Raw genomic sequence first — 24623 nt, forward strand, 5'->3', positions numbered from 1 at the left:
AGCGCAGGCAGCGGAAGGAGCGTGCAGCAAACCAGTCTTCCTCGATTTTGAGGGACTGCCTATGATGATGATGACTTGCCCGTGAAGTGGTGGTTTTGATTGTCGGGGGGTACTGGAATAGCAGCCTGCAGACCTTGCCAAACACATTTTGAGTTATTTAAATTGCTTCCCCACCCCACACCACCCCTCTCATTTTCTTCTCTCCGAAGGAAGGTTGAGGTACAGTTCCATTGATGTTAGCAGCCTGCTATTCTGCAGCTGTTGTCTTCACCCGTGAGCCTCATCCCACCAACACCGGCCAACCAGTAAAAGCCAGGATGAACTTGGGTCCTGGAACGTCATGGGAGGAGAAAGCACAGCCAGAACACATCGCATCGCAACACTGGCGCGCGTCTGCTCTGCTGCAGGATCCCGCTCTGCCTCAAGGTCCTGCAGCCACCACACCAAGATCACGGACGTTCCCTAAACACTGCCGCGGTGAAGGTGTCCAGGCCACTCAGGGTCGCTCCATCTGATTGGCTCCCGGTGCTGTCCCACATTGGCCCCACCCGTTTGCAGCAACACCACCGTGCTCCGTGAGATGCAACAAATCCTCAGGAACACCCGCCTTCCGGTTAAGCAAGGCCTCGATGTCAAAATTCTCATCCTTGTTTACAAATCCCTCCAGGGCCTCGCCCCTCCCTATCTCTGTAATCTCCTCCAGCCCCACAACTCCCCGAGATATCTGCGTTCCTCTAATTCTGCCCTCCTGACCATCCCTGATTATAATCACTCAACCATCGGTGGCCGTGCCTTCTGTTGCCTCGGCCCCAAGCTCTGGAACTCCCTCCCTAAACCTCTCAGCCTCTCTACCTCTCTTTCCTCCTTCAAGATGCTCCTTTAAAACCTACCTCTTTGACCAAGCTTTTAGTCAGCTGCGATAATTTCTCCTTATGCGGCTCGGTGTCAAATTTTCTATCTCATGATCCCCCTGTGAAGCGCCTTGGGACGTGTCACTATGTTAAAGGCGCTATATAAATACAGGTTGTTGTTGTTCCCATTCACGAAAACTTGAAAAACACGCCACGGAAACGCTTAAAATGCCGCCGGCCGTTCCGGGAAACAGCGGCCAATATTCATGCAGCCGGTGCTATCCAGATAGGTGGAATCGTGGGACTCCGGCAACATAAAGATCCAACACTCTGTCACTGCCCCACCAGCAGAGGTCCCCAGCCTCGCCTTCCCTCGGAGACGGTGGGCAGCGAGCGCTCGGCCCAATCCGCACGGGACACGGACGCTGCACCCACCTGCCCCACATGGGGAAGGTGAGGGACGGCCCAAAGTGCGACTGTGGCCCTGAGTCCCAGACCCTGGAACACCTCACATCGACCGGCCCACTGAGATCTGTGGGTCCCAGACCCTGGAACACCTCACATCGACCGGCCCACTGAGATCTGTGGGTCCCAGACCCTGGGATAACTCACATCGACCGGCCCACTGAGATCTGTAGGTCCCAGACCCTGGAACTCCTCACATCGACCGGCCCACTGAGATCTGTGAGTCCCAGACCTTGGAACACCTCACATCGACCGGCCCACTGAGATCTGTGGGTCCCAGACCCTGGAACACCTCACATCGACCGGCCCACTGAGATCTGTGGGTCCCAGACCCTGGAACACCTCACATCGACCGGCCCACTGAGATCTGTGGGTCCCAGACCCTGGAACACCTCACATCAACCGGCCCACTGAGATCTGTGGGTCCCAGACCCTGGAACACCTCACATCGACCCTCCCACTGAGATCTGTGGGTCCCAGACCCTGGAACACCTCACATCGACCGGCCCACTGAGATCTGTGGGTCCCAGACCCTGGAACACCTCACATCGACCGGCCCACTGAGATCTGTGGGTCCCAGACCCTGGAACACCTCACATCGACCGGCTCACTGAGATCTGTGGGTCCCAGACCTTGGAACACCTCACATCGACTGGCCCACTGAGATCTGTAGGTCCCAGACCCTGGAACACCTCACATCGACCGGCCCACTGAGATTTGTGGGTCCCAGACCCTGGAACACCTCACATCGACCGGCTCACTGAGATCTGTGGGTCCCAGACCCTGGAACACCTCACATTGACCGGCCCACTGAGATCTGTGGGTCCCAGACCCTGAAACACCTCACATCGACCGGCCCACTGAGATCTGTGGCGGGAGGCACCTCATTTCTCCACTCGGCATCTCAGGAGGCCCATCAAATGGAAAGACAAACTAGAACTCCCATTATAAGCTATTCCCGACGAGCTTAGCCAGTGGCTGTGGGTGGGAAGTCCTGTCCACACATGGAGAGCCACTGGATCTCAATCAGAAGTGAAAACCCAGACTGTTTCCTGGTCCATTCTGTAGCTTCGTGATACAGAAGCTGTTTGTAGAATAGCCAACGTCACCCCAGCTAAGATCCAGTCAATCACCACAGACCAGAGAGTGAATCTGGGAGCTCGCTGCTCCATTTGGCATAGTACCTCCCCTCTTGACTCCCCAAAGCCTTTCCACTATTGACCTGAAGTTTAACTGGACCAGCCACATAAATACTGTGGCAGCAAGAGTGGGTCAGAGGCTGGGTATTCTGCGGCGAGTGTCTCACCTCCTGACTCCCCAAAGCCTTTCCACCATCTACAAGGTACAAGTCAGGAGTGCGATGGAATACTCTCCAGTTGCCTGGATGAGTGCAGCTCCAACAACACTCAAGAAGCTCGACACCATCCAGGACAAAGCAGCCCACTTGATTGGCACCCCATCCACCACCTTCAACATTCACTCCCTCCACCACCGGCGCACCGTGGCTGCAGTGTGTACCATCTACAAGATGCACTGCAGCAACTCGCCAAGGCTTCTTCAGCAGCACCTCCCAAACCCACGACCTCTACCACCCAGAAGGACAAGGGCAGCAGGCGCATGGGAACACCACCACCTCCACGTTCCCCTCCCAGTCACACACCATCCCGACTTGGAAATATATCGGCCGTTCCTTCATCGTCGCTGGATTACAATCCTGGAACTCCCTCCCTAACAGCACTGTGGGAGCACCTTCACCACACGGACTGCAGCGGTTCAAGAAGGCGGCTCACCACCACCTTCTCAAGGGGCAGTTAGGGATGGGCAATAAATGCCGGTCTTGCCAGCGACGTCCACGTACTGTGAAGAAATTTTTTTTTTTTTTTAAACTGTTCAGATGTTGCAGTTACCCCCTGAGTCATCTAGGAGCTTCAAACCTAATGCTAACTGTTGTTTATAGAAAGAAGAAAGGAAGACTTGCATTTATATAGCGCCTTTTACCACCACCTGACGTCTCAAAACGCTTTACAGCCAATGAAGTACTTTTGGAGTGTAATCAAGGAACAGAACAGATGGTACTAGATGGGTATGGGGCAGTTACCATCTGGGTCATGTTTCTCTGATGCATTGGATTTTCTGGTAATATAAAATTCTGACGGGATTGGACAGGTTAGATGCAGGAAGAATGTTCCCAATGTTGGGGAAGTCCAGAACCAGGGGTCACAGTCTAAGGATAAGGGGTACGCCATATAGGACTGAGATGAGGAGAAACTTCTTCACTCAGAATTGTGAACCTGTGGAATTCTCGACCGCAGAAAGTTGTTGAGGCCAGTTCGTTAGATTTATTCAAAAGGGAGTTAGATGTGGCCCTTACGGCTAAAGGGGTACGGAGAGAAAGCAGGAATGGGGTACTGAAGTTGCATGAACAGCCATGATCTTATTGAATGGTGGTGCAGGCTCGAAGGGCCGAATGGCCTACTCCAGCACCTATTTTCTATGTTTCTATGTTATCCAATGGGGCTGCTGCCCTGAAACTGACACAACATGATTGCGTGTCAGAATGAGTATATCCTGGGGGTGGCTGCACTAGCGGAGCAGATTCAGATGTGACAGCTCTGTGCCATGATTTTCACATCATCTTTGTATTGCATGCTCACGTTCGAGCGAAAAGCATGATCTAAGCAAGGGTTATAGCACCGTGTCTGGAGCGGCTCCAGATTCGACTGTTTGATCTGAAGTGGTTCATTCAAAACAGCGAGAGGGCCAAGCTTAATCACGCAGCAGACCTCCTGGCACCTGTGCCTCATCCCTGGGGTATAAGGTAATTATCGGCGGTGCAAGGGTGGAACCTGTGGCAATGGTGCGTATTCTTCGTGCGATTGCTCAGGGAGACACTGGGGTTAGGCATTTATTTCCTCGTAAGTACCACAACAAAACTCCACCTTGTGTTCAGCACTGCAAGACCAGCTCCTGCAAACTGGCGCCAACAACGACTAAAACATATAAACAGTAATTTTGATAAAAATTGTTCTGGCATGGCAGTGAAAGAAAGACCTGCACTTCTATAGCACTTTTCACAATGTCCCAAAGTGCTTTTCAGCCAATGAAGTACTTTTTGAAGTGTAGTCGCTGTTGTGATGTGGAAAACGCGGCAGCCATTTTGCGCACAGCAAGCTCCCACACACAGCAACGTGATAATGACCAGATAATCTGTTTTTTAATCGTATGTTGATTGAGGGATAATATTGCTCAGGGCGCGGGGATAACTCCCCTGCTCTTCTTCGAAATAGAGCCACGGGATCTTTTACACCCACTTGAGAAAGCAGGGGCCTCGGTTTAACATCTCGTCCAAAAGATGGCACCTCCGACAGTGCCGTGCTCCCTCAGCCTAGGATAGAAACATAGAAAATAGGTGCAAGAGTAGGCCATTCGGCCCTTCGAGCCTGCACCACCATTCAGTAAGATCATGGCTGATCATTCACCTCAGTACCCCTTTCCTGCTTTCTCTCCACACCCCTTGATCCCTTTAGCCGTAAGGGCCATATCTAACTCCCTCTTGAATATATCCAATGAACTGGCATCAACAACTTTCTGCGGTAGGGAATTCCATAGGTTAACAACTCTCTAGGTGAAGAAGTTTCTCCTCATCTCAGTCCTAAATGGCCTGCCCCTTATCCTTAGACTGTGACCCCTGGTTCTGGACTTCCCCAACATCGGGAACATTCTTCCTGCATCTAACCTGTCCAGTCCGTCAGAATTTTTCGTGCTCAGGTCTCTGGAGTGGGACTTGAACCCACAACTTTCTGACTCCGACGCGAGGGTGCTGCCCACTGAGCCACGGCTGACAACCAGAGACCTTCTGCCAAAGTCAAGAGGGAAAAGTCCTAATGGTGCAGCCCAGTATGTGGCCTTTAGCGCAATTAACGCAAGGGGAGTGAGCACCCAATGTGTTCCTTGGGTTAGAATCGTACAACGGTTACAGCACGGAAGGAGGCCATTCGGCCCGTCGAGCCCGTGCCGGCTCTCTGCACGAGCCCCTCAGTCAGTCCCCCTGCCCCGCCCTTTCCCCATAGCCCTGAAAATTTGTTTCTTTTAGTTACTTACCAGCAGTTATTACCCTTCAGAAGGTGGTGGTGAATACAACTGAGTGGCTTGCTAGGCCATTCCGAGTGGGAGCTCAGAGTCAACCACATTGCCATGGGTCTGGAATCACATACAGGCCAGACCAGGTAAGGGCAGCAGATTTCCTTCCCTACACCAGCTGCTGTGGTGAGATTTAAACTCATGTCTCCAGATCATTAGTTCTGGCCTTTGGATTACTAGTCCAGTGACATCACTATGCTACTGTGCCCAACAGGCCTAGCTAGTGACAGTGCTCAGGGTTAGTGACGATGCTCTGTTTATTACATGGAGTTTGAACCTCTGCCAACAAGCGAGGAAAAACCCTACACAGAGTAGAAGATCTTAATCCCTTTCGGCCAGTTTCACTTTTCCGCATCAGCAATAAAACCCTTGACAAACAGGACTATTTAATCAGATTTAGTAACGTAAATGCAAAAATAATGTTTCCTCGAAATCATGGAATTAAGAAAGTTAATTGTTCTGTTCTCTGTTACAGCATCAGTCATTATGTCATCGTGATGTCCATGACCATATTTCTCATGTTCCTAAGTCGCTTGGCTGAGATCCTGACTACCCGGAGAATTCGACTGCACAACAATATCAAGCAGCATTTTACTTAATTGTTGAGTAACCCGGATGATTAAACAGCGGAAGGAGCGTGCGGCAAACCAGTCCCACCCTCCCTTTCCTTCAGCCACTGTCTGTCCCACCTGTGACAGGGACTGTGGTTCCCGTATTGGACTGTTCAGCCACCTAAGGACTCATTTTTAGAGTGGAAGCAAATCTTCCTCGATTCCGAGGGACTGCCTATGACTGATGATTAAACTGGGATTTACACTGGAAAACTGCACTTTGGCCGAGATTAAGACAAGTGACATAGTCTGCGATTGATCACATAAGCCCTCTGTCTTAACCCTCTTGGTGCCAGATGGTATTATCAGCTGAAACACAAGATAGATTTCCTAAAGAAAGGAAAGAAATTGTTCATGACCTCAGGACGTCCCAAACCGCTTTACAGCGAATGAACTACTTTTTGGACTGCAGTCACTGATGTAATGTGGGAAACGCGGCAGCCAATTTGCGCACAGCAATGGGATAATGTTCGGATAATCTGTTTTTGTTATGTTGATTGAGGGATAAATATTGGTCTGGACACTGGGGATAACTCCCCTGCTCTTCTTCAAAATAGTGGCATGGAATCTTTTACATCTACCTGAGAGAGCAGACAGGGCCTCCGAAAGATCGTACCTCCGACAGTGCGGCACTCCCTCAGAACTGCACTGGGAGTGTCAGCCTAGATTTTTGTGCTCAAGCCCCTGGAGTGGGACTTGAACCCACAACCTCCTGACTCAGAGGCGAGGTGCTGCCCACTGAGCCACAGCTGACGCATGCGTGGAATTTTGAATGGCACGCGTGGCCCGTTAAAGGGGCACGCGGCCCCAAAAAGATTAGAGGGAACATTAGTTATGATTATGCCTTTTGAAAATTTCTTGTATTTGCACTCATTTTAATTTGATACATTGGGAATTGTGCTACTCACTGCTGAGTATTCGAACATGCTGTCTCAGGAGAATTTCAGGGGTGTGGCAGTGCAGGAGCATCACTGCCTTCACATGTCTGCCGTCACATTTTAATTAAATAGTATTAAAGTTGATGCCATGTTAAGACGTGACTAGCTTGCCATTAAATGCATGTATTTACCAGGGAAATGTGGTCTGTGGGATCTTTGCGTGGGAGTAATGTAATGACCAAATGTGGCCTTCACTGTAATGGTGCATTTTAAGCCCATAATTGCCTGTGGAATGAAACTATCCTACTTCACTCCATCCAGTACGCCTGAAGTTTATAATAGTTATGATTTGAATATGCTGCACACAACGTGAATATTTATGGACTCGCTATATCATGTGCGTGACCCAGATATTTAGATGATGCCTGCTTCTATTAGTCATTGTCTGATGAACAGAATATAAAGAACAGGAAAAGGCCTGTGAAATCTCACCCTTGGGTGCATTGATTCTCTGTCAAGCACCTAGTTATATTTTAAATAGCCCTAATGATGTTTACCTCTCTTACCTCAATAGGTTGTTTCAAACATTTATCATTTTTTAAGTAAAGAAACATTTTTTCTGATATATCTCTCAATGCACATTTTGTTAATTTCCATTAGACCCTCTGGACTTACTTTCTTTGTACACTTTGCAGTCGTGATTTGGGCTCACCTTTTTTATGCCATTTCAAATTTTATATTCTTCTTAAGCAGTCCCTCGGAGTCGAGGATGACTTGCTTCCACACTAACACCAGTTCTCAGGTGACTGATGAGACCAATGTGGGATCTACAGTCTCTGTCACAGGCGGTGTCTGGGGCAGACGGTGGTTGGAGGGACGGGTGGGTGGGGGGGGCTTGGGTTGTCGTGCGCTCCTTCCGCTGGTTGCGCTTGGCTTCCGCGTGCTCCCGGAGAAGAGACTCGAGGTGTTCAGCGCCTTCCTGGATGCTCCTGCTCCGCTTTGGGCGGTCTTGGGCCGGGGATTCCCAGCTGTCGGTGGGGATGTTGCACTTTTTCAAGGAGGATTTGAGGGTGTACTTGAAGCATTTTCTCTGCCCTCCTGGGACTCGCTTGCCGTGTCGGAGCTCGGAGTAGAGCGCTTGTTTCGGGAGGCATGCGGACAATATGGCCTGTCCATCAGAGCTGATCAAGCGTGGTCAATTCCTCGATGCTGGGGATGTTGTCCTGAGAGAGAACACTGAAGTTGGTGCGTTTATCCTGACAATGGATTTGCAGGATATCCTTAATTGATTTTTTTCTAGACTGTGCAGCTTAAACATTTCTAAGCTTCCCCTTTTCAGCTCCTTCCCTCTGCATTGGGGGTCAGTATTGCTGCTATTTTCTGCACTTTGTCCGATGCAAGTTTATCTTTGTGGGTTGGTGCCAAACTGAACTGTTTCACGTCGTAAAGCCTTGGCATAACTTCTGAAGAAAGAACGACTTGCGTTCCTACAGCATCTTTCACAAACTCCAGACGTCCCAAAGAGCTTTACAGCCAATGAAACACTTTTTGAAGTGTAGTGACTGTTGCAATGTGGGTAATGCAGCAGCCAAATTGCGCACAGCAAGCTCCCACAAACAGCAATGTGATAATGACCAAACAATCTGTTGATTGAGGGATAAATATTGGCCAGGACACCGGGGATAACTCCCCTGCTCTTCTTCCAAATAGTGCCACGGGATCTTTTACGTCCATCAGAGAGGGCAGACGGGGCCTCGGTTTAACATGGAAGAGACGGCTTTGATGGAATGGGGAACCTCTTTACCCAGCATCCACAGTGGCAGAGAAACCCCTCTGTCTCTGGGATTGAAGGCTTGTTCTGTCTCAGGGATAAAGCAGTTTCTCTGCCGCAATGGATCCTGGGTAAAGGACTCTCCATTCTACTGAGTTTTTACAGTGCACGCAATGACCATTTTGTGCATGAGGACATCTGCAAATAAAGTGCAGCTGACGCCAGTCCCTAAAGGTTCAGTTATTTACAGGTTTCACTATCTCTGCAATGTGGTTTATTGGACAGATTTGAAAGAAAGAAAGAAAGACTTGCATTTATATACCGGACGTCCCAAAGCGCTTTACAGCCAATGAAGTATTATTGAAGTGTAGTCACTGTTGTAATGTGGGAAAGGCTACAGCCACAATTGTGCACAGCAAGCTCCCTCAAACAGCAATGTGATAATGACCAGATAATCTATTTTTTAATGATGTTGATTGAGGGATAAATATTGGCCCCAGGACACCGCGGAGAGCTCCCCTGCTTTTCTTTGAAATAGTGCACCTGAGAGAACAGTTGGGGCCTCGGTTTAACGTCTCATCCAAAAGACGGCACCTCCGACAGTGCGGCGCTCCCTCAGTACTGCCCCTCCGACAGTGCGGCGCTCCCTCGGCCCTGCCCCTCCGACAGTGCGGCGCTCCCTCAGCACTGCCCCTCCGACAGTGCGGCGCTCCCTCAGTACTGCCCCTCCGACAGTGCGGCGCTCCCTCAGTACTGCCCCTCCGACAGTGCGGCGCTCCCTCAGTACTGCCCCTCCGACAGTGCGGCGCTCCCCCAGCACCGTGCTGGGAGTGTCAGCCTAGACAGCCCTGGAGTGGGACTTGAACCCCTAACTTTCTGACTCCGAGGCGAGTATGCTGCCCACTGAGCCATGGCTGTAAACTTAAGAGGGGTCAATTTTCAGTCTAGGCACCAATTTTCTGCCCGGGCTCCAAAATGCTTGTCAGATATTCTAGCACGTTGTGTTTTTGTTTTTTAAAAATTGATTCAGCACGTTGTCAACGGAATGCAAGTCCATTCCCCATAGATAAGCCCAACTAGAACAACATTCCTGCAAGGCACCGGTATAAGCTTTTGACAGTCAATTGGAACAGTTGTATGTGCTGCACTCAGCAGCAGCAAGCACCCAGCTGTAAGTGTGGCAAAAAAAACATTGTGGAGTGTCAGCACAACAAAATGTAACACAGCGACGATTTATTAGCTTGACCTACAAAAAAATCGACCTACAATCCACCACAGACTTGCACACGCATCACTTAATGGAACTAAACAGACCTTCCCACCAAGGTCGACTCTTATTAACCCCAGTGTACACACACCTCATTGCAGCGTGCTCATTGACAACCAAACAGCTCTTGATGATAGGACAAGCACTTCGGTAATGATTATCCTCGGGCACATTTAGAGTGCCTGAATGCGAAAAGGACCAAAATGCCACTCGGAACATGTATATTTCCTTCTATTTTAATTACGCCATTGGGGAGTTGGTGCTGGAACGAGTTGGTTATGTCGCCCCTGTTAGTTGGGTTTAAATGCAGACTGGGCTGGTGGAACTATAGGCTCCTCTATCTGCTAGCTGTAATAAAGCTGGGCACAGTGTTGAAATCGAATGGGCTCACAGCACAAAACTGCCTGCATTAGGATTGGATGAGGCAGTGTGGTGGTTGTGGCACTCGACCAGCAACCAAAGAGATTGCGAATTCTCAACACATACAACGGCAAGTTGTGAAATTAAGCAACAGAAGAATTAGGAGCAGGAGTTGGCCATTCGGCCCCTCGAGCCTGCTCCGCCATTCAATAAGATCACGGCTGATCTTCGACCTCAACTCCACTTTCCCGCCCGATCCCCATATCCCTCGATTCCCCTCGAGTGCAAAAATCTATCGATCTCAGCCTTGAATATACTCAACGACTCAGCATCCACAGCCCTCTGGGGCAGAGAATTCCAAAGATTCACCACCCTCTGAGTGAAGAAATTCCTCCTCATCTCCGCCCTAAATGGCCGACCCCTTATCCTGAGACTGTGACCCCTGGTTCTAGACTCTCCAGCCCTGGGAAACAACCTCTCAGCATCTCGTATGTTTCAATGAGATCACCTCTCATTCTTCTAAACTCCAGATAGAACAGGCCCAGTCTGTTCAATTATTCAATTCCCATAGGATAATCTACTCAATCTCTCCTCATGTTTCCCACATTACAACAGTGACTATACTCCAAAAAGTACTTCATTGGCTGTAAAGCGCTTTGAGACGTCCGGTGGTCGTGAAAGGCGCTATATAAATGCAAGTCTTTTTTTTTTCATGGGAGTTCCAAAGTCCACCCAAGCTTAACTAAGAAGAAGAAGGACTTACATTTATATAGCGCCTTTCACGACCACCAGATGTTTCAAAGCACTTTACAGCAGGACTGTAGTCACTGTTGTAATGTGGGAAACGCGGCAGCCAATTTCCGCACAACAAGCTCCCACACACAGCAATGTGATAATGACCAGATGTTTTAGTGATGTTGATTGAGGGATAAATATTGGCCTCAGGACACCAGGGATAATTCCCTTGCTCTTCTTCAGAATAGTGCCGTGGGATCCTTTACGTCCACCTGAGAGAGCAGACAGGACCTCGGTTTAACATCTCATCTGAAAGACAGCACCTCCAACAATGCAGCACTCCCTCAGCACTGCACTGGGAGTGTCAGTCTAGATTTTTGTGCTCGAGTCCCTGGAGTGGGACTTGAACCCACAACCTTCTGACTCAGAGGCAAGAGTGCTGCCCACTGAGCCACGGCTGAGCATTACAGTCCAAGACAGATCGTAATTCTATGACGCCTATTCTGTTACAAGTCATGAGCTTTTCTGGCCATTGTATTACTCACGACTTGAAACTCTTCGCCTGGGTGAGAGTCGAAATCCTGTTCTCTGGAAGTACCAGTTAGCTAATCAGCTCCCTCTGCTTGATGCAATCATTCTTATTTTTTAACCTTCTTCGACCAGCTGTAGCAAATAGTCTTCCTTTCACAAGATGGGGATAGACCTATCGGTACTGCAAAGGCTTCGCTCTTATCTGAGCTCTCTCAAGGTTGTGGGCTGAATGAATTCCTTTCTTTGTCTGGTATTTTCTATTAGCCTGTCTCTCATCTCCTAGCTGTATCTTTCTGTTCCAGCTCCTTTGCTCAAAAACATGTTTTCCCATTTTAGCTGTTAGATTACGTGACTGGCTGTCTGCATGTCTTGCTTGACCAGATTCATGATTCTTTTCAGGCGCGTACTGAACTCTCTCTACTGCATTGCTGTCCTTCATATCTACATGATTACCAGCCAGCACCTTCTGCATTGACTACTTCGGTACCTGTGCCTTTTCACCACCTCTGCCCCCTCTGATTTTTCTTTCAATTGAGTAATTAATTAAATAAATAAATACAGCTGTGAGGAGGGAAGATATGTTAGAAGGATCATCAAATGAGGCCATATGGGTTGAATTGAAGATCAAAAAAGGGGCGATCACACTGCTAGGAGTGTACTATAGACCACCAAACAGTCAGAGGGAGTTAGAAGAGAGAAAGCAGGAATGGGGTACTGAAGTTGTATGATCAGCCATGATATTGAATGGTGGTGCAGGCTTGAAGGGCCGAATGGCCTACTCCTGCACCTATTTTCTATGTTTCTAAGAGCAAATATGTAGGCAAATTTCTGCGAAATACAGAAATGATAGGGCAATAATAGTAGGAGATTGCAACTACCCTAATATTAACTGGGATAAAATTAGTGTGCAAGGTATAGAAGGAGCAGAATTCCTAAAATGCATTCAGGAGAACATTTTTAGCCAGTAGTGTGGCAAGCCCAACACGAGAGGGGGCGGTTCTGGACTTAGTTTTCGGGAATGAAGCTGGGCAGGTTGAAGGAGTATCAGTGGGAGAGCATTTAGGTGCTAGTGATCATAATTCAGTTAGATTTAAGGTAGTTATGGAAAAGGACATAGATAGATCAGGAATAAAAGTTCTCAATTGGGTGAAAGCCAATTTTACTAAGCTGAAATGTGATTTGGCTCAAGTGGACTGGAAACAGCTACTGGGAGGTAAATCAGTGTCAGAGCAGTGGGAGGCATTCAAGGAGGAGATCTTGAGGGTACAGAGCAAGTATGTTCCCTTAAAGAAAAAGGGTGGGACTAACAAATCTAGAGTCCCCTGGATGTCAAAGGGCATACAGGGTAGGATAAAGAAAAAAAGGGAGGCTTATGACAGATTCTGAGGCTCAATACTGCAGAAACCCTAGAGGTGTATAGAAAGTCCAGGGGTGAAACTAAAAGGGATATTAGGAAAGCAAAGAGAGAGCATGAGAACATTTTGGCAAGTAAAATCAGGGAAAGCCCAAAGATGTTTTATCAATACATTAAGAGCAAGAGGATAACTCGAGAAAGAGTGGGGCCTATTAGAGAACATGAGGGTAATCTGTGTGTGGAGACGGAAATGTGGGTATGGTTCTTAATGAATACTTTGCATCTGTTTTCACAAAAGGGAGGGGAGATGCAGACGTTGTTATCGGAGGAGGAGTGTGAAATATTCGATGAAATAAACATAGTTAGAGAGGAGATATTAAGGGGTTTAGCAGCTTTGAAAGTGGATCAGTCCCCAGGCCTGGATGAATGTATCCCAGGCTGTTAAGAGAAGCAAAAGAGGAAATAGCAGAGGCTCTGACCATCACTTGCCAGTCCTCTCTGGCTACAGGTGTGGTGCCAGAGGACTGGAGGACTGCTAATGTGGTACCTTTGTTTAAAAAGGGAGAAAGGGAGAGACCGAGTAATTACAGGCCAGTCAGCCTATCCTCGGTGGTGGGAAAATTATTGGAAAAAGTCCTGAGATTCAGGATAAATCTTCATTTAGAAAGACATGTCAAGGACAGTCAGCATGGATTTGTTAAGGGAAGGTCGTGTCTGACTAAATTGATTGAATTTTTTGAGGAGGTAACAAGGAGGGCCGATGAGGGCAGTGCGTTTGATGTAATATATATGGATTTTAGCAAGGCTTTTGATAAGGTCCCACATTGTAGATTAGTCACGAAAGGCAAAATGGCAAGTTGAATCCAAAATTGGCTCAGAGGCAGGAAGCAAAGGGTAATGGTTGAGGGGTGTTTTTGTGGCTGGAAGGTTGTTTCCAGTGGGGTTCCGCAGGGCTCAGGACTCGGTCCCTTGCTTTTTGTGGTATATATCAATGATTTGGACTTGAATGTATGGGGTATGATTTAAAAAGTTTGCAGATGATGCAAAAATTGTGTGGTTGATAATGAAGGAGAAAGCTGCGGACTGCTGGAAGATATCAATGAACAGGTCAGGTGGGCAGAACAGTGGCAAATGGAATTCAATCCGGAGAAATGTGAGGTAATGCATTTGGGGAGGGCTAACAAGGCAAGGGAATACACATTAAATGATAGGACATTGAGCAGTAGAGGAACAAAGGGACCTTGGAGTGCAGGTCCACAGATCCCTGAATGTAGCAGGACAGGTGGTTAAGAAGGCATACGGAATACTTGCCTTTATTAGCTGAGGCATAGAATACAAGAGCGGGGAGGTTATGCTTGAACTGTATAAAACACTGGTTAGGCCACAGCTAGAGTACTGCGTGCAGTTCTGGTCACCACATTACAGGAAAGATGTGATTGCACCAGAGAGGGTACAGAGGAGATTTACCAAGATGTTGCCAGGACTGCAGAATTTTAGTTATGAGGAAAGATTGGATAGGCTGTGTTTGTTCTCTTGGGAACAAAGGAGGCTGAGGGGAGACCTTATTGAGGTGTATAAAATTATGAGGGGACTGGATAGAGTGGATAGGAAGGACTTATTTCCCTTAGCAAAGAGGTCAATAACCAGGGGGAAAAGATTTAAAGTAATTGGTTGGAGGTTTCGAGGGGAGTTGAGGGGAACTTTTTTTACCCAGAGGGTGGTGGGGGTCTGGAACTCACTGCCTGAAAGGGTGGTAGAGGCAGAAACCCTCACCACATTTTAAAAGTACTTGGATGTGCACTTGAAGTGCCGTAACCTACAGGGCTACGGACCGAGAGCTGGAAAGTGGGATTAGGCTGGGTAGCTCTTTGTCGGCCAGCGTGGACACGATGGGCCGAATGGCATCCTTCTGTGCCGTAAATTTCTATGATTTTATTAACAGCTGAAGTGTTTCCTCTGGGGGGTGGGTGGGCGGGGGGGTGTTGGGGGAGACTTGCTATTTCAGTGCTCTCCCGTCAGCAGAGGGCTGATGGGTTGACATGGATTACAAGACCCATCAATGAATGACTCCTATTACCCATCTAGCACTGAAATGTCCTGCATCGGGCACCTCACCACTCCACGACAGGAGAGAGTACATGTTCTTACTCGAAGGAACTGTCATAGGCTCAATGGGCTGAATGGCCTCCTTCTGCGCTGTTCTGTTCTATGATTCAAGCAAACTTCACTTACAACTTCACTTTCCGACATTACAACAGTGACTACACTTCAAAAAGAACTTCATTGGCTGTAAAGCGCTTTGGGTTGTCCAGTGGTCGTGAAAGGCGCTATATAAATGCAAGTCTTTCCTTCTTCTTTTACCCATGATACAATGGGTTAGCCATTGTGTCGTCGTTTAATGATATAGAAGCACGTTTATTTTCAGCAAGAACCCGTGGGGAATTTAAGAAATCTGCTTCAGTTCTTTTTAAATAGTGACATGGAATATCGTTGGCCCCTGACTTAATAAAAAGTAGTGACATCTGACCAGCACCCGCATTTGTAAATCACCTGGTAACATATAAATATATGAACAATGATGGACAGGTAAAAACCATCTGCTGCACACAATACCTTGTGTACCGCAACATAGACACTCCACCCACCCCAAACCATGTGATCTCCTGGGACAGGCGAAAAACCAGATTAAAAAACCCCGGGCCAATTTGGACGAAAAGATCTGGGAAATTCCTCTCCGACCCATCTCGACGATCGCAACTAGCCCAGGAGGCCACACTGGCCCTAAATTCCCTGCCTACCCCTTCTGGAAGAAGTCTTTGCGTAGGGGTTTATTGTCACTAAAATATTACAAAGGCAACCATAACCGAGCATGCAAGTGTCGGCTGTGGCTCAGTGGGTAGCACACTCGCCGCTCAGTCACGAAGGCTGTGGGTTCAAGTCCCAAGCACAAAAATCTAGGCAGACGATCTAGTGCAATGCTGAGGGAGTGCTGCGCTGTCGGAGGTGCCGTCTTTTGGATGAGACGTTATATCAGGTGGATGTAAAGGATCCATTGCACTACTTCGAAGAAGAGCAGGTGAGGTGTCCTGGGGCCAATATTTATCCCTCAACCAACATCACTAAAACAGATTATCTGGTCATTATCACATTGCTGGTTTGTGGGAGCTTGCTGTGCGCAAATTGGCGTTTAGATAGACTTGCATTTAGATAGCGCCTTTCACGACCACCGGACGTCTCTGAACGCTTTACAGCCAATGAAGTACTCTTGAAGTGTAGTCACTGTTGTAATGTGGGAAATGCGGCAGCCAATGTGCGCACAGCAAGCTCCCACAAACAGCAATAGGAGAATGACCGGATAATCTGTTTTTTAGTGGATGTTGATTGAGGGATAAATATTGGCCCCAGGACACCGGGGAGAACTCCCCTGCTCTTCTTCGAAATAGTGCCATGGGATCTTTTACATCCGCCTGAGAGAGCAGACGGGGCCTCGGTTTAATGCTTCATCCGAAAGACGGCACCTCCGACAGTGCGACGCTCCCTCAGTACTGCCCCTCCGACAGTGCAGCGCTTCCTCAGTACTGCCCTTTCGACAGTGCGGCGCTCCCTCAGTACTGCCCCTCCGACAGTGCAGCGCTTCCTCAGTACTGCCCCTCCGACAGTGTGGCGCTCCCTCAGTACTGCCCCTCCGACAGTACAGCGCTCCCTCAGTACTGCCCCTCCGACAGTGCAGCGCTCCCTCAGTACTGCCCCTCCGACAGTGCGACGCTCCCTCAGTACTACCCCTCTGACAATGCAGCGCTCCCTCAGTACTACCCCTCTGACAGTGCAGCGCTCCCTCAGTACTACCCCTCTGACAGTGCAGCGCTCCCTCAGTTCTGCTCCTCCGACAGTAGTGCACTCCTTCAGTACTACCCCTCCGATAGTGCAACACTCCCTCGGTACTACCCCTCCGACAGTGCGGCGCTCCCTCAGTACTGCCCCTCTGACAGCACAGCGCTCCCTCAGTACTGCTCCTCCGACAGTGCGGCACTCCCTCAGTACTGCCCCACCGATAGTGTGCCGTTCCCTCAGTACTGCCCCTCTGATAGTGCGGCACTCCCTCAGTACTGCCCCTCTGACAGTGCGGCGCTCCTTCAGTACTGCCCCTCCGATAGTGCTGCGCTCCCTCAGTACTGCCCCTCCGACAGTGCAGCATTCCCTCAGTACTGCCCCTCCGACAGTGCGGCGCTCCCTCAGTACTGCACTGGGAGTGTCAGCCTAGATTTTTGTGCTCAAGTCCCTGGAGTGGGACTTGAACCCACAACCTCCTGACTGCCATATACACAACTGAGCAAAGCAGGACATTGTGAATCTACACCTTCCAAAGAGATTCTGCCTTAGAGGGAGCATATCCTTCAGTACTGGGAGCTCTGGATGTGGTTGCCTGCTGACTCCCATCTCTAACTTGAATGTCTCCCGAACTAAAGGTCACAGCATTGGCTAATCTTCCCAGCAAAAGAGAAAAGGATAATCTAACCTTATGTGGCAAATAATTAATCTGTTATTTACTTGCTGCTTCATGTTACGAGGATAAGTGCAGCATGATGAGTAACGTGGCTCAAGACAGATTATATGGGAGAACTCAGTAAATTCCAGGTCTGGAGAGAATTCAGTACGAATCTCTACCTCTCTGTCCTCCTTTAAGACACGCCTTACAACCCACATCTTTGACCAAGCTTTTGGCCATCTGGCCTAATATCTCCTTATGTGGCTCGGTGTCAAATTTTGTTTGATTGGGCTCGGTGTCAAGTGCCTGGGGATGTTTTACAATTCTCATCCTTGTTTTCAAATCCCTCCATGGCCCTCGCCCCTCCCTATCTCTGTAATCTCCTCCAGCCCCACAACCCCCCGAGATGTCTGCACTCCTCTAATTTTGCCCTCCTGAGCATCCCTGATTATAATCGCTCCACCATCGGTGGCCGTGCCTTCTGTTGCCTGGGCCCCAAGCTCTGGAACTCCCTCCCTTAAATCTCTCCGCCTCTCTACCTCTCTCTCCTCCTTCAAGACGCTCCTTAAAACCGACCTCTTTGACCAAGCTGTTGGTCACCTGACCTAATTTCTCCTTATGCGGCTCAATGTCAAATGTTTTGTTTTATAACACTCCCGTCAAGCACCTTGGGACGTTTTACTACATTAAAGGCGCTATATAAATACAAGTTGTTGTTGTAATATAAGTTGTACATTGCTATTTTCATAAAACAGCAAGAAACATTTGGCTAACGTTTCTACAGTAAACTGGCTTCATTTCGAATATTATCAGAAAGTGGGGGAGCTCGTTGTTTGTTTTCCGAATCATCATCAGAGGCAGTCCCTCGGAATCGAGGAAGACTTGCTTCCACTCTTAGAATGAGTCCTTAGGTGACTGAACAGTCCAATTCGGGAGCCACAGTCCCTGTCACAGGTGGGACAGACAATGGTTGAAGGAAAGGGTGGGTGGGGAGTCTGGTTTGCCGCACACTCCTTCCTCTGCCTGTGCTTGGTTTCTGCATGCTCTCAGCGACGAGATTCGAGGTGCTCAGCGCCCTCCCGGATGCACTTCCTCCACTTAGGGGGGGTCTTTGGCCAGGGACTCCCAGGTATCGGTGGGGATGTTGCACTTTATCAAGAAGGCTTTGAGGGTGTCTTTGAAACGTTTCCTTTGCCCACCTGGGGCTCGCTTGCCGTGTAGGAGTTCCGAGTAGAGTGCTTGCTTTGGGAATCTCGTGTCGGGCATGCGGACAATGTGGCCCGCCCAGCGGAGCTGATCAAGTTAGCAATTGTACCTCTGACCAAAGTCAAATGTTTGGGGTATCAGCAAACCTCACCCTGTCTTGTGCTTTGTTTAACTGACTGAAAAGCAGGTTCAGAAAATAATCAAAAAGACTAATGGACTGCCGGCCTTTATATCGAGAGAACTAGAATACAAGGGGGTAGAAGTTATGCTGCAGCTGTACAAAGCCCTGGTTAGACCCCACCCGGAGCACCGTGAGCAGTCTGGGCACCACACCTTAGGGAGGATATATTGGCCTTGGAGGGAGTGCAGCGTAGGTTTACCAGAATGATACCCGGATTCCAAGGGTTAAATTATGAGGAGAGATTACACAAACTAGGGTTGTATTCCCTAGGATTCAGAAGGTTAAGGGGTGATCTAATCGAAGTTTTCAGGATATTAAAGGGAACAGAGAGGGTAGACAGAGAGACACTATTGCCGCTGGTTGGAGAGTCTGGGACTAAAAATGAGAGCCAGACCTTTCAGGAGTGAAATTAGGAAACACTTCTACACACAAAGGCTGGGAGAGGTTTGGAACTCTCTTCCGCAAACGGCAATTGATGCTGGGTCAATTGTTAATCTTAAATCTGAGATTGATAGATTTCTGTTAACCAAAGTTATTAAGGGATATAGATCAAAGGTGGGTATATGGAGTTAGGTCACAGATCAGCCCTGATCTCATTCAATGGTGGTACAGGCTCGAGGGGCTGAATGGCCTCCTCCTGTTCCTGTGTTCCTATGATTTGTGCTTGTCCAAAAGTGTGTTGCGGAGGTAACTTCAGAAAGACGGGTTAAAGCAAGCCCAGATTCTGTGCTGTCAAAATGCATGGATATATTCATCGAGTGTTTCTATAACCAGCCAAGTTGCAAATCATTTTTTAAACAAATACTCCACCCCAATTTTTGCTCGGGACCTCTCTGCTCTAATGGAGTGCTACAGCTTACTGGTGAGACCTGCTAACTTTCCAACACTGACTAGAGCCCTGTCTGATCTCTGAGGAAACAGCTGATCATTTGATAGTGTCTCTGTCATAAGAACATAAGAATTAGGAGCAGGAGTTGGCCACACAGCCCCTCGAGCCTGCTCCGCCATTTAATAAGATGATGGCTGACCTTCGACCTCAACTCCACTTTCCCGCCCGATCCCCATGGCCCTTCATCCAAAAAGCTAACGTTAATATGCCCAATCAGGCTGGCTACGTGGTCCTTTCACGCTTGCCCATCAAGATCTGTGCAAGCTCGTCCTACTGGCTTACATTGTTGGTGTGCAAAAAGAAAGACTTGCATTTATATCGCGCCTTTCACGACCACAGGACGTCCCAAAGTGTTTACAGCCAATTGAGTTCTTTTCAAGTGTAGTCGCTGTTGTGATGTAGGAAACGCGCCAGATAATTTACGCGCAACAATCTCCCACACACAGCAAATGTGATAATGACCAGATAATCTGTTTTTGTTATGTTGATTGAGGGATAAATATTGGCCCCAGGACGCTGGGAATAACTCCCCTGCTCTTCTTCAAAATTGTGCCGTGGGATATTTTACGTCCACCTGAGAGAGCAGACAGGGCCTCGGTTTAACATCTCTTCTGAAAGACAGCACCTCCAACAGTGCAGCACTCCCTCAGCACTGCACTGGGAATGTCAGCCTAGATTTTTGTGCTTGAGTCTCTGGAGTGGGACTTGAACCCACAACCTTCTGACTGAGAGGCGAGAGAGTGCTGCCCACTGAGCCACGGCTGAAATGGCAGCATGTGAACTATTACAACACCTGCTGCCGCTACTCAACCAGTGAACAACATGAGTCCTTGACTCATTCACTGAAATTCATAACATGAATGAGCAGGGTAGGATAGGAGAGTGGAATCGATTTAAAAAATGTATAGACTTTCAATACTTCAATGATAAACCTGACAGAAAACTCCCACCTTGCAAATCCCAGTCTGAAACCAGCAACAAAGCCAACCGATTTGTCACATTAAATCAGTATGTTTATCTGCCCTCTCGTAAGCACTTAACAGAAACAGTCTATTACTAATCTCTAATGTAGCATTTCAGAGAATACATTACTCAGATTTGAATTTTTTTTTAATTCATTCACGGGATGTGGGCGTCGCTGGCAAGGCCGGCATTTATTGCCCATCCCTAATTGCCCCTTGAGAAGGTGGTGGTGAGCCGCCTTCTTGAACCGCTGCAGTCCGTGTGATGAAGGTGCTCCCACACAGTGCTGTTATGGAGGGAGTTCCAGGATTGTGACCCATCAATGATGAAGGAACGGCCGATATATTTCCAAGTCGGGATGGTGTGCGACTGGGAGGGGAACGTGGAGGTGGTGGTGTTCCCATACGCCTGCTGCCCTTGTCCTTCTAGGTGGTAGAGGTCGCGGGTTTGGGAGGTGCTGCTGAAGAAGCCTTGGCGAGTTGCTGCAGTGCATCTTGTAGATGGTACACACTGCAGCCACGGTGCGCCGGTGGTGGAGGGAGTGAATGTTGAAGGTGGTGGTTGTGCTGCTTTGTCCTGGATGGTGTCGAGCTTCTTGAGTGTTGTTGGAGCTGCACTCATCCAGGCAAGTGGAGAGTATTCCATCACACTCCTGACTTGTGCCTTATAGATGGTGGAAAGGATTTGGAGAGTCAGGAGGTGAGACACTCACCGCAGAATACCCAGCCTCTGACCCGCTCTTTAGGCCATGGTATCGATGTGACTGGTCCAGTGAAGTTCCTGGTCAATGATGACCCCCAGGATGTTGATGGTGGGGGATTCACCGATGGTAATGCCATTGAATATCATGGTGTGATGTTTAGACTCTTGCTTATTGTATGGCTCAGAGACGTGGACCATATACAATAGACACCTCAAATCACTGGAGAAATACTACCAACGATGTCTGCGCAAGATCCTGCTAATCCCCCGAGAGGACAGACACACCAACATCAGCGTCCTCGATCAGGCCAACCTCCCCAGCATCGAAGCACGAACCACACTCGACCAGCTCCGTTGGGCGGGCCACATTGTTCGCATGCCCGACACAAGCGCTCTACTCAGAACTCCTACATGGCAAGCGAGCCCAAGGTGGGCAGAGGAAACGTTACAAGGACACCCTCAAAGCCTCCCTGATAAAATGCAACATCCCCACTGTCACCTGGGAGTCCCTGGCCAAAGACCGCCCTAAGTGGAGGAAGTGCATCCGGGAGGGCGCTGAGCACCTCGAGTCTCGTCGCCGAGAGCATGCAGAAACCAAGCGCAGGCAGCGGAAAGAGCGTGCGGCAAACCAGACTTCCTACCCTTTCATAGAAACATAAAAACATAGAAAATAGGTGCAGGACTAGGCCATTCGGCTCTTCGAGCCTGCACCGCCATTCAATGAGTTCATGGCTGAACATGTAACTTCAGTACCCCATTCCTGCTTTCTTGCCATACCCCTTGATCCCCCTAGTAGTAAGGACTTCATCTAACTCCTTTTTGAATATATTTAGTGAATTGGCCTCAACAACTTTCTGTGGTAGAGAATTCCACAGGTTCACCACTCTCTGGATGAAGAAGTTTCTCCTCATCTTGGTCCTAAATCCGTGGCTGGCTCTGTTGTACAGGAGGGTATGAAAAAGAGTGGGAGAGCGATTGTGATAGGGGATTCAATCATAAGGGGAATAGATAGGCGTTTCTGCGGCCGCAACCGAGACTCCAGGATGGTATGTTGCCTCCCTGGTGCAAGGGTCAAGGATGTCTCCGAGCGAGTGCAGGACATTCTAAAAATGGAGGGAGAACAGCCAGTTGTCATGGTGCACATTGGTACCAACGACATAGGTAAAAAAAGAGATGAGGTCCTACGAGACGAATTTAAGGAGCTAGGAGCTAAATTAAAAAGTAGGACCTCAAAAGTAGTAATCTCGGGATTGCTACCAGTGCCACGTGCTAGTCAGAGTAAGAATCGCAGGATAGCACAGATGAATACGTGGCTTGAGCAGTGGTGCAGCAGGGAGGGATTCAAATTCGTGGGGCATTGGAACAGGTTCTGGGGGAGGTGAGACCAGTACAAACTGGACGGTCTGCGCTTGGGCAAGACCGGAACCAATGTCCTCGGGGGAGTGTTTTCTAGTGCTGTTGGGGAGGAGTTAAACTAATATGGCAGGGGGATGGGAACCAATACAGGGAGACAGAGGGAAATAAAAAGGAGACAAAAACAAAAGACAGAAAAGAGATGAGTAAAAGTGGAGGGCAGAGAAACCAAAGGCAAGAAACAAAAAGGGCCACTGAATATAAAAGGGCTGCAGGAGGGGTCAAAACTAAAAATCATGGTTTAAAAACTAGGATGAAAACACTCTACCTAAATGCACGCAGTATTCGAAATAAAGTAAATGAGTTGACGGCACAAATCATTACAAATGGGTATGATTTGGTGGCCATTACAGAAACATGGTTGCAAGGTGGCCAAGACTGGGAATTAAACATACAGGGGTATCTGACGATTCAGAAAGATAGACAAGAAGGGAAAGGAGGTGGGGTAGCTCTGTTAATAAAGGATGATATCAGGGCAGTTGTGAGAGATGATATTGGCTCCAATGAACAAAATGTTGAATCATTGTGGGTGGAGATTAGAGATAGTAAGGGGAAAAAGTCACTGGTCGGCGTAGTTTATAGGCCCCCAAATAATAACTTCATGGTGGGGTGGGCAATAATCAAGGGAATAATGGAGGCATGTGAAAAAGGAACGGCAGTAGTCATGGGGGATTTTAACCTACATATCGATTGGTCAAATCAAATCGCAGGGGGTAGCCTGGAGGAGGAATTCATAGAATGCATACGGGATTGTTTCTTAGAACAGTATGTAACAGAACCTACAAGGGAGCAAGCCATCTTAGATCTGGTCCTGTGTAATGAGACAGGAAAAATAAACGATCTCCTCGTAAAAGATCCTCTCGGAATGAGTGATCACAATATGGTTGAATTTGTAATACAGATTGAGGATGAGGAAGTTGTGTCAGAAAAGAGCGTACTATGCTTAAAGAAAGGGGACTACAGTGGGATAAGGGCAGAGTTGGCTAAAGTAGACTGGAAACAAGAACTAAACGGTGGCACAATTGAGGAACAGTGGGGGACTTTTAAGGAGCTCTTTCATAATGCGCAACAAAAATATATTCCAGTGAAAAAGAAGGGCGGCAAGAGAAGAGATAACCAGCCGTGGATAACCAAGGAAATAAAAGAAAGTATCAAATCAAAGACCAATGCGTATAAGGTGGCCAAGGTTAGTGGGAAACTAGAGGATTGGGAAAATTTTAAGCAACAGCAAAGAATGACTAAAAAAGCAATAAAGAAAGGGAAGATAGATTACGAAGGTAAACTTGCGCAGAACATAAAAACAGATAGTAAAAGCTTTTACAGATATATAAAATGGAAAAGAGTGACTAAAGTAAATGTTGGTCCCTTAGAAGATGAAAAGAGGGATTTAATAATGGAAAATGTGGAGATGGCTGAGACCTTAAACAATTATTTTCCTTACGTCTTCACAGTGGAAGACACAAAAACCATGCCAAAAATTGCTGGTCATAGGAATGTGGGAAGGGAGGACCTTGAGATGATCACTATCACTAGGGAGGTAGTGCTGGACAGACTAATGGGACTGAAGGTAGACAAGTCCCCTGGTCCTGATGAAATGCATCCCAGGGTATTAAAAGAGATGGCGGAAGTTATAGCAGATGCATTTGTTATAATCTACCAAAATTCTCTGGACTCTGGGGAGGTATCAGCGGATTGGAGAGCAGCTAATGTAACGCCTCTGTTTAAAAAAGGGGGCAGGCAAAAGGCAGGTAACTATAGGCCGGTTAGTTTAATATCTGTAGTGGGGAAAATGCTTGAAACTATCATTAAGGAAGAAATAG

The 24623-nt window shown here is 48.2% G+C and overlaps 1 protein-coding gene across 6 annotated transcripts in view; it reads left to right on the forward strand.

The window, feature by feature from the left end:
* Positions 1-7552, forward strand: part of pign (phosphatidylinositol glycan anchor biosynthesis, class N) — a 204013-nt gene extending 196461 nt beyond the window's left edge. For all 6 annotated transcript variants that reach the window (XM_070880352.1, XM_070880351.1, XM_070880346.1 and 3 more), the window contains one exon: positions 5932-7552. In XM_070880352.1, the coding sequence (XP_070736453.1) occupies positions 5932-6055 (124 nt within the window). In that variant the 3' untranslated portion in view covers positions 6056-7552. The remainder of the gene's footprint in view (positions 1-5931) is intronic.
* The last annotated feature ends 17071 nt before the right edge of the window (positions 7553-24623 follow it).

The sequence above is a fragment of the Pristiophorus japonicus genome, chromosome 5 (assembly GCF_044704955.1).
Source record: "Pristiophorus japonicus isolate sPriJap1 chromosome 5, sPriJap1.hap1, whole genome shotgun sequence".
NCBI lineage: Eukaryota > Metazoa > Chordata > Chondrichthyes > Pristiophoridae > Pristiophorus > Pristiophorus japonicus.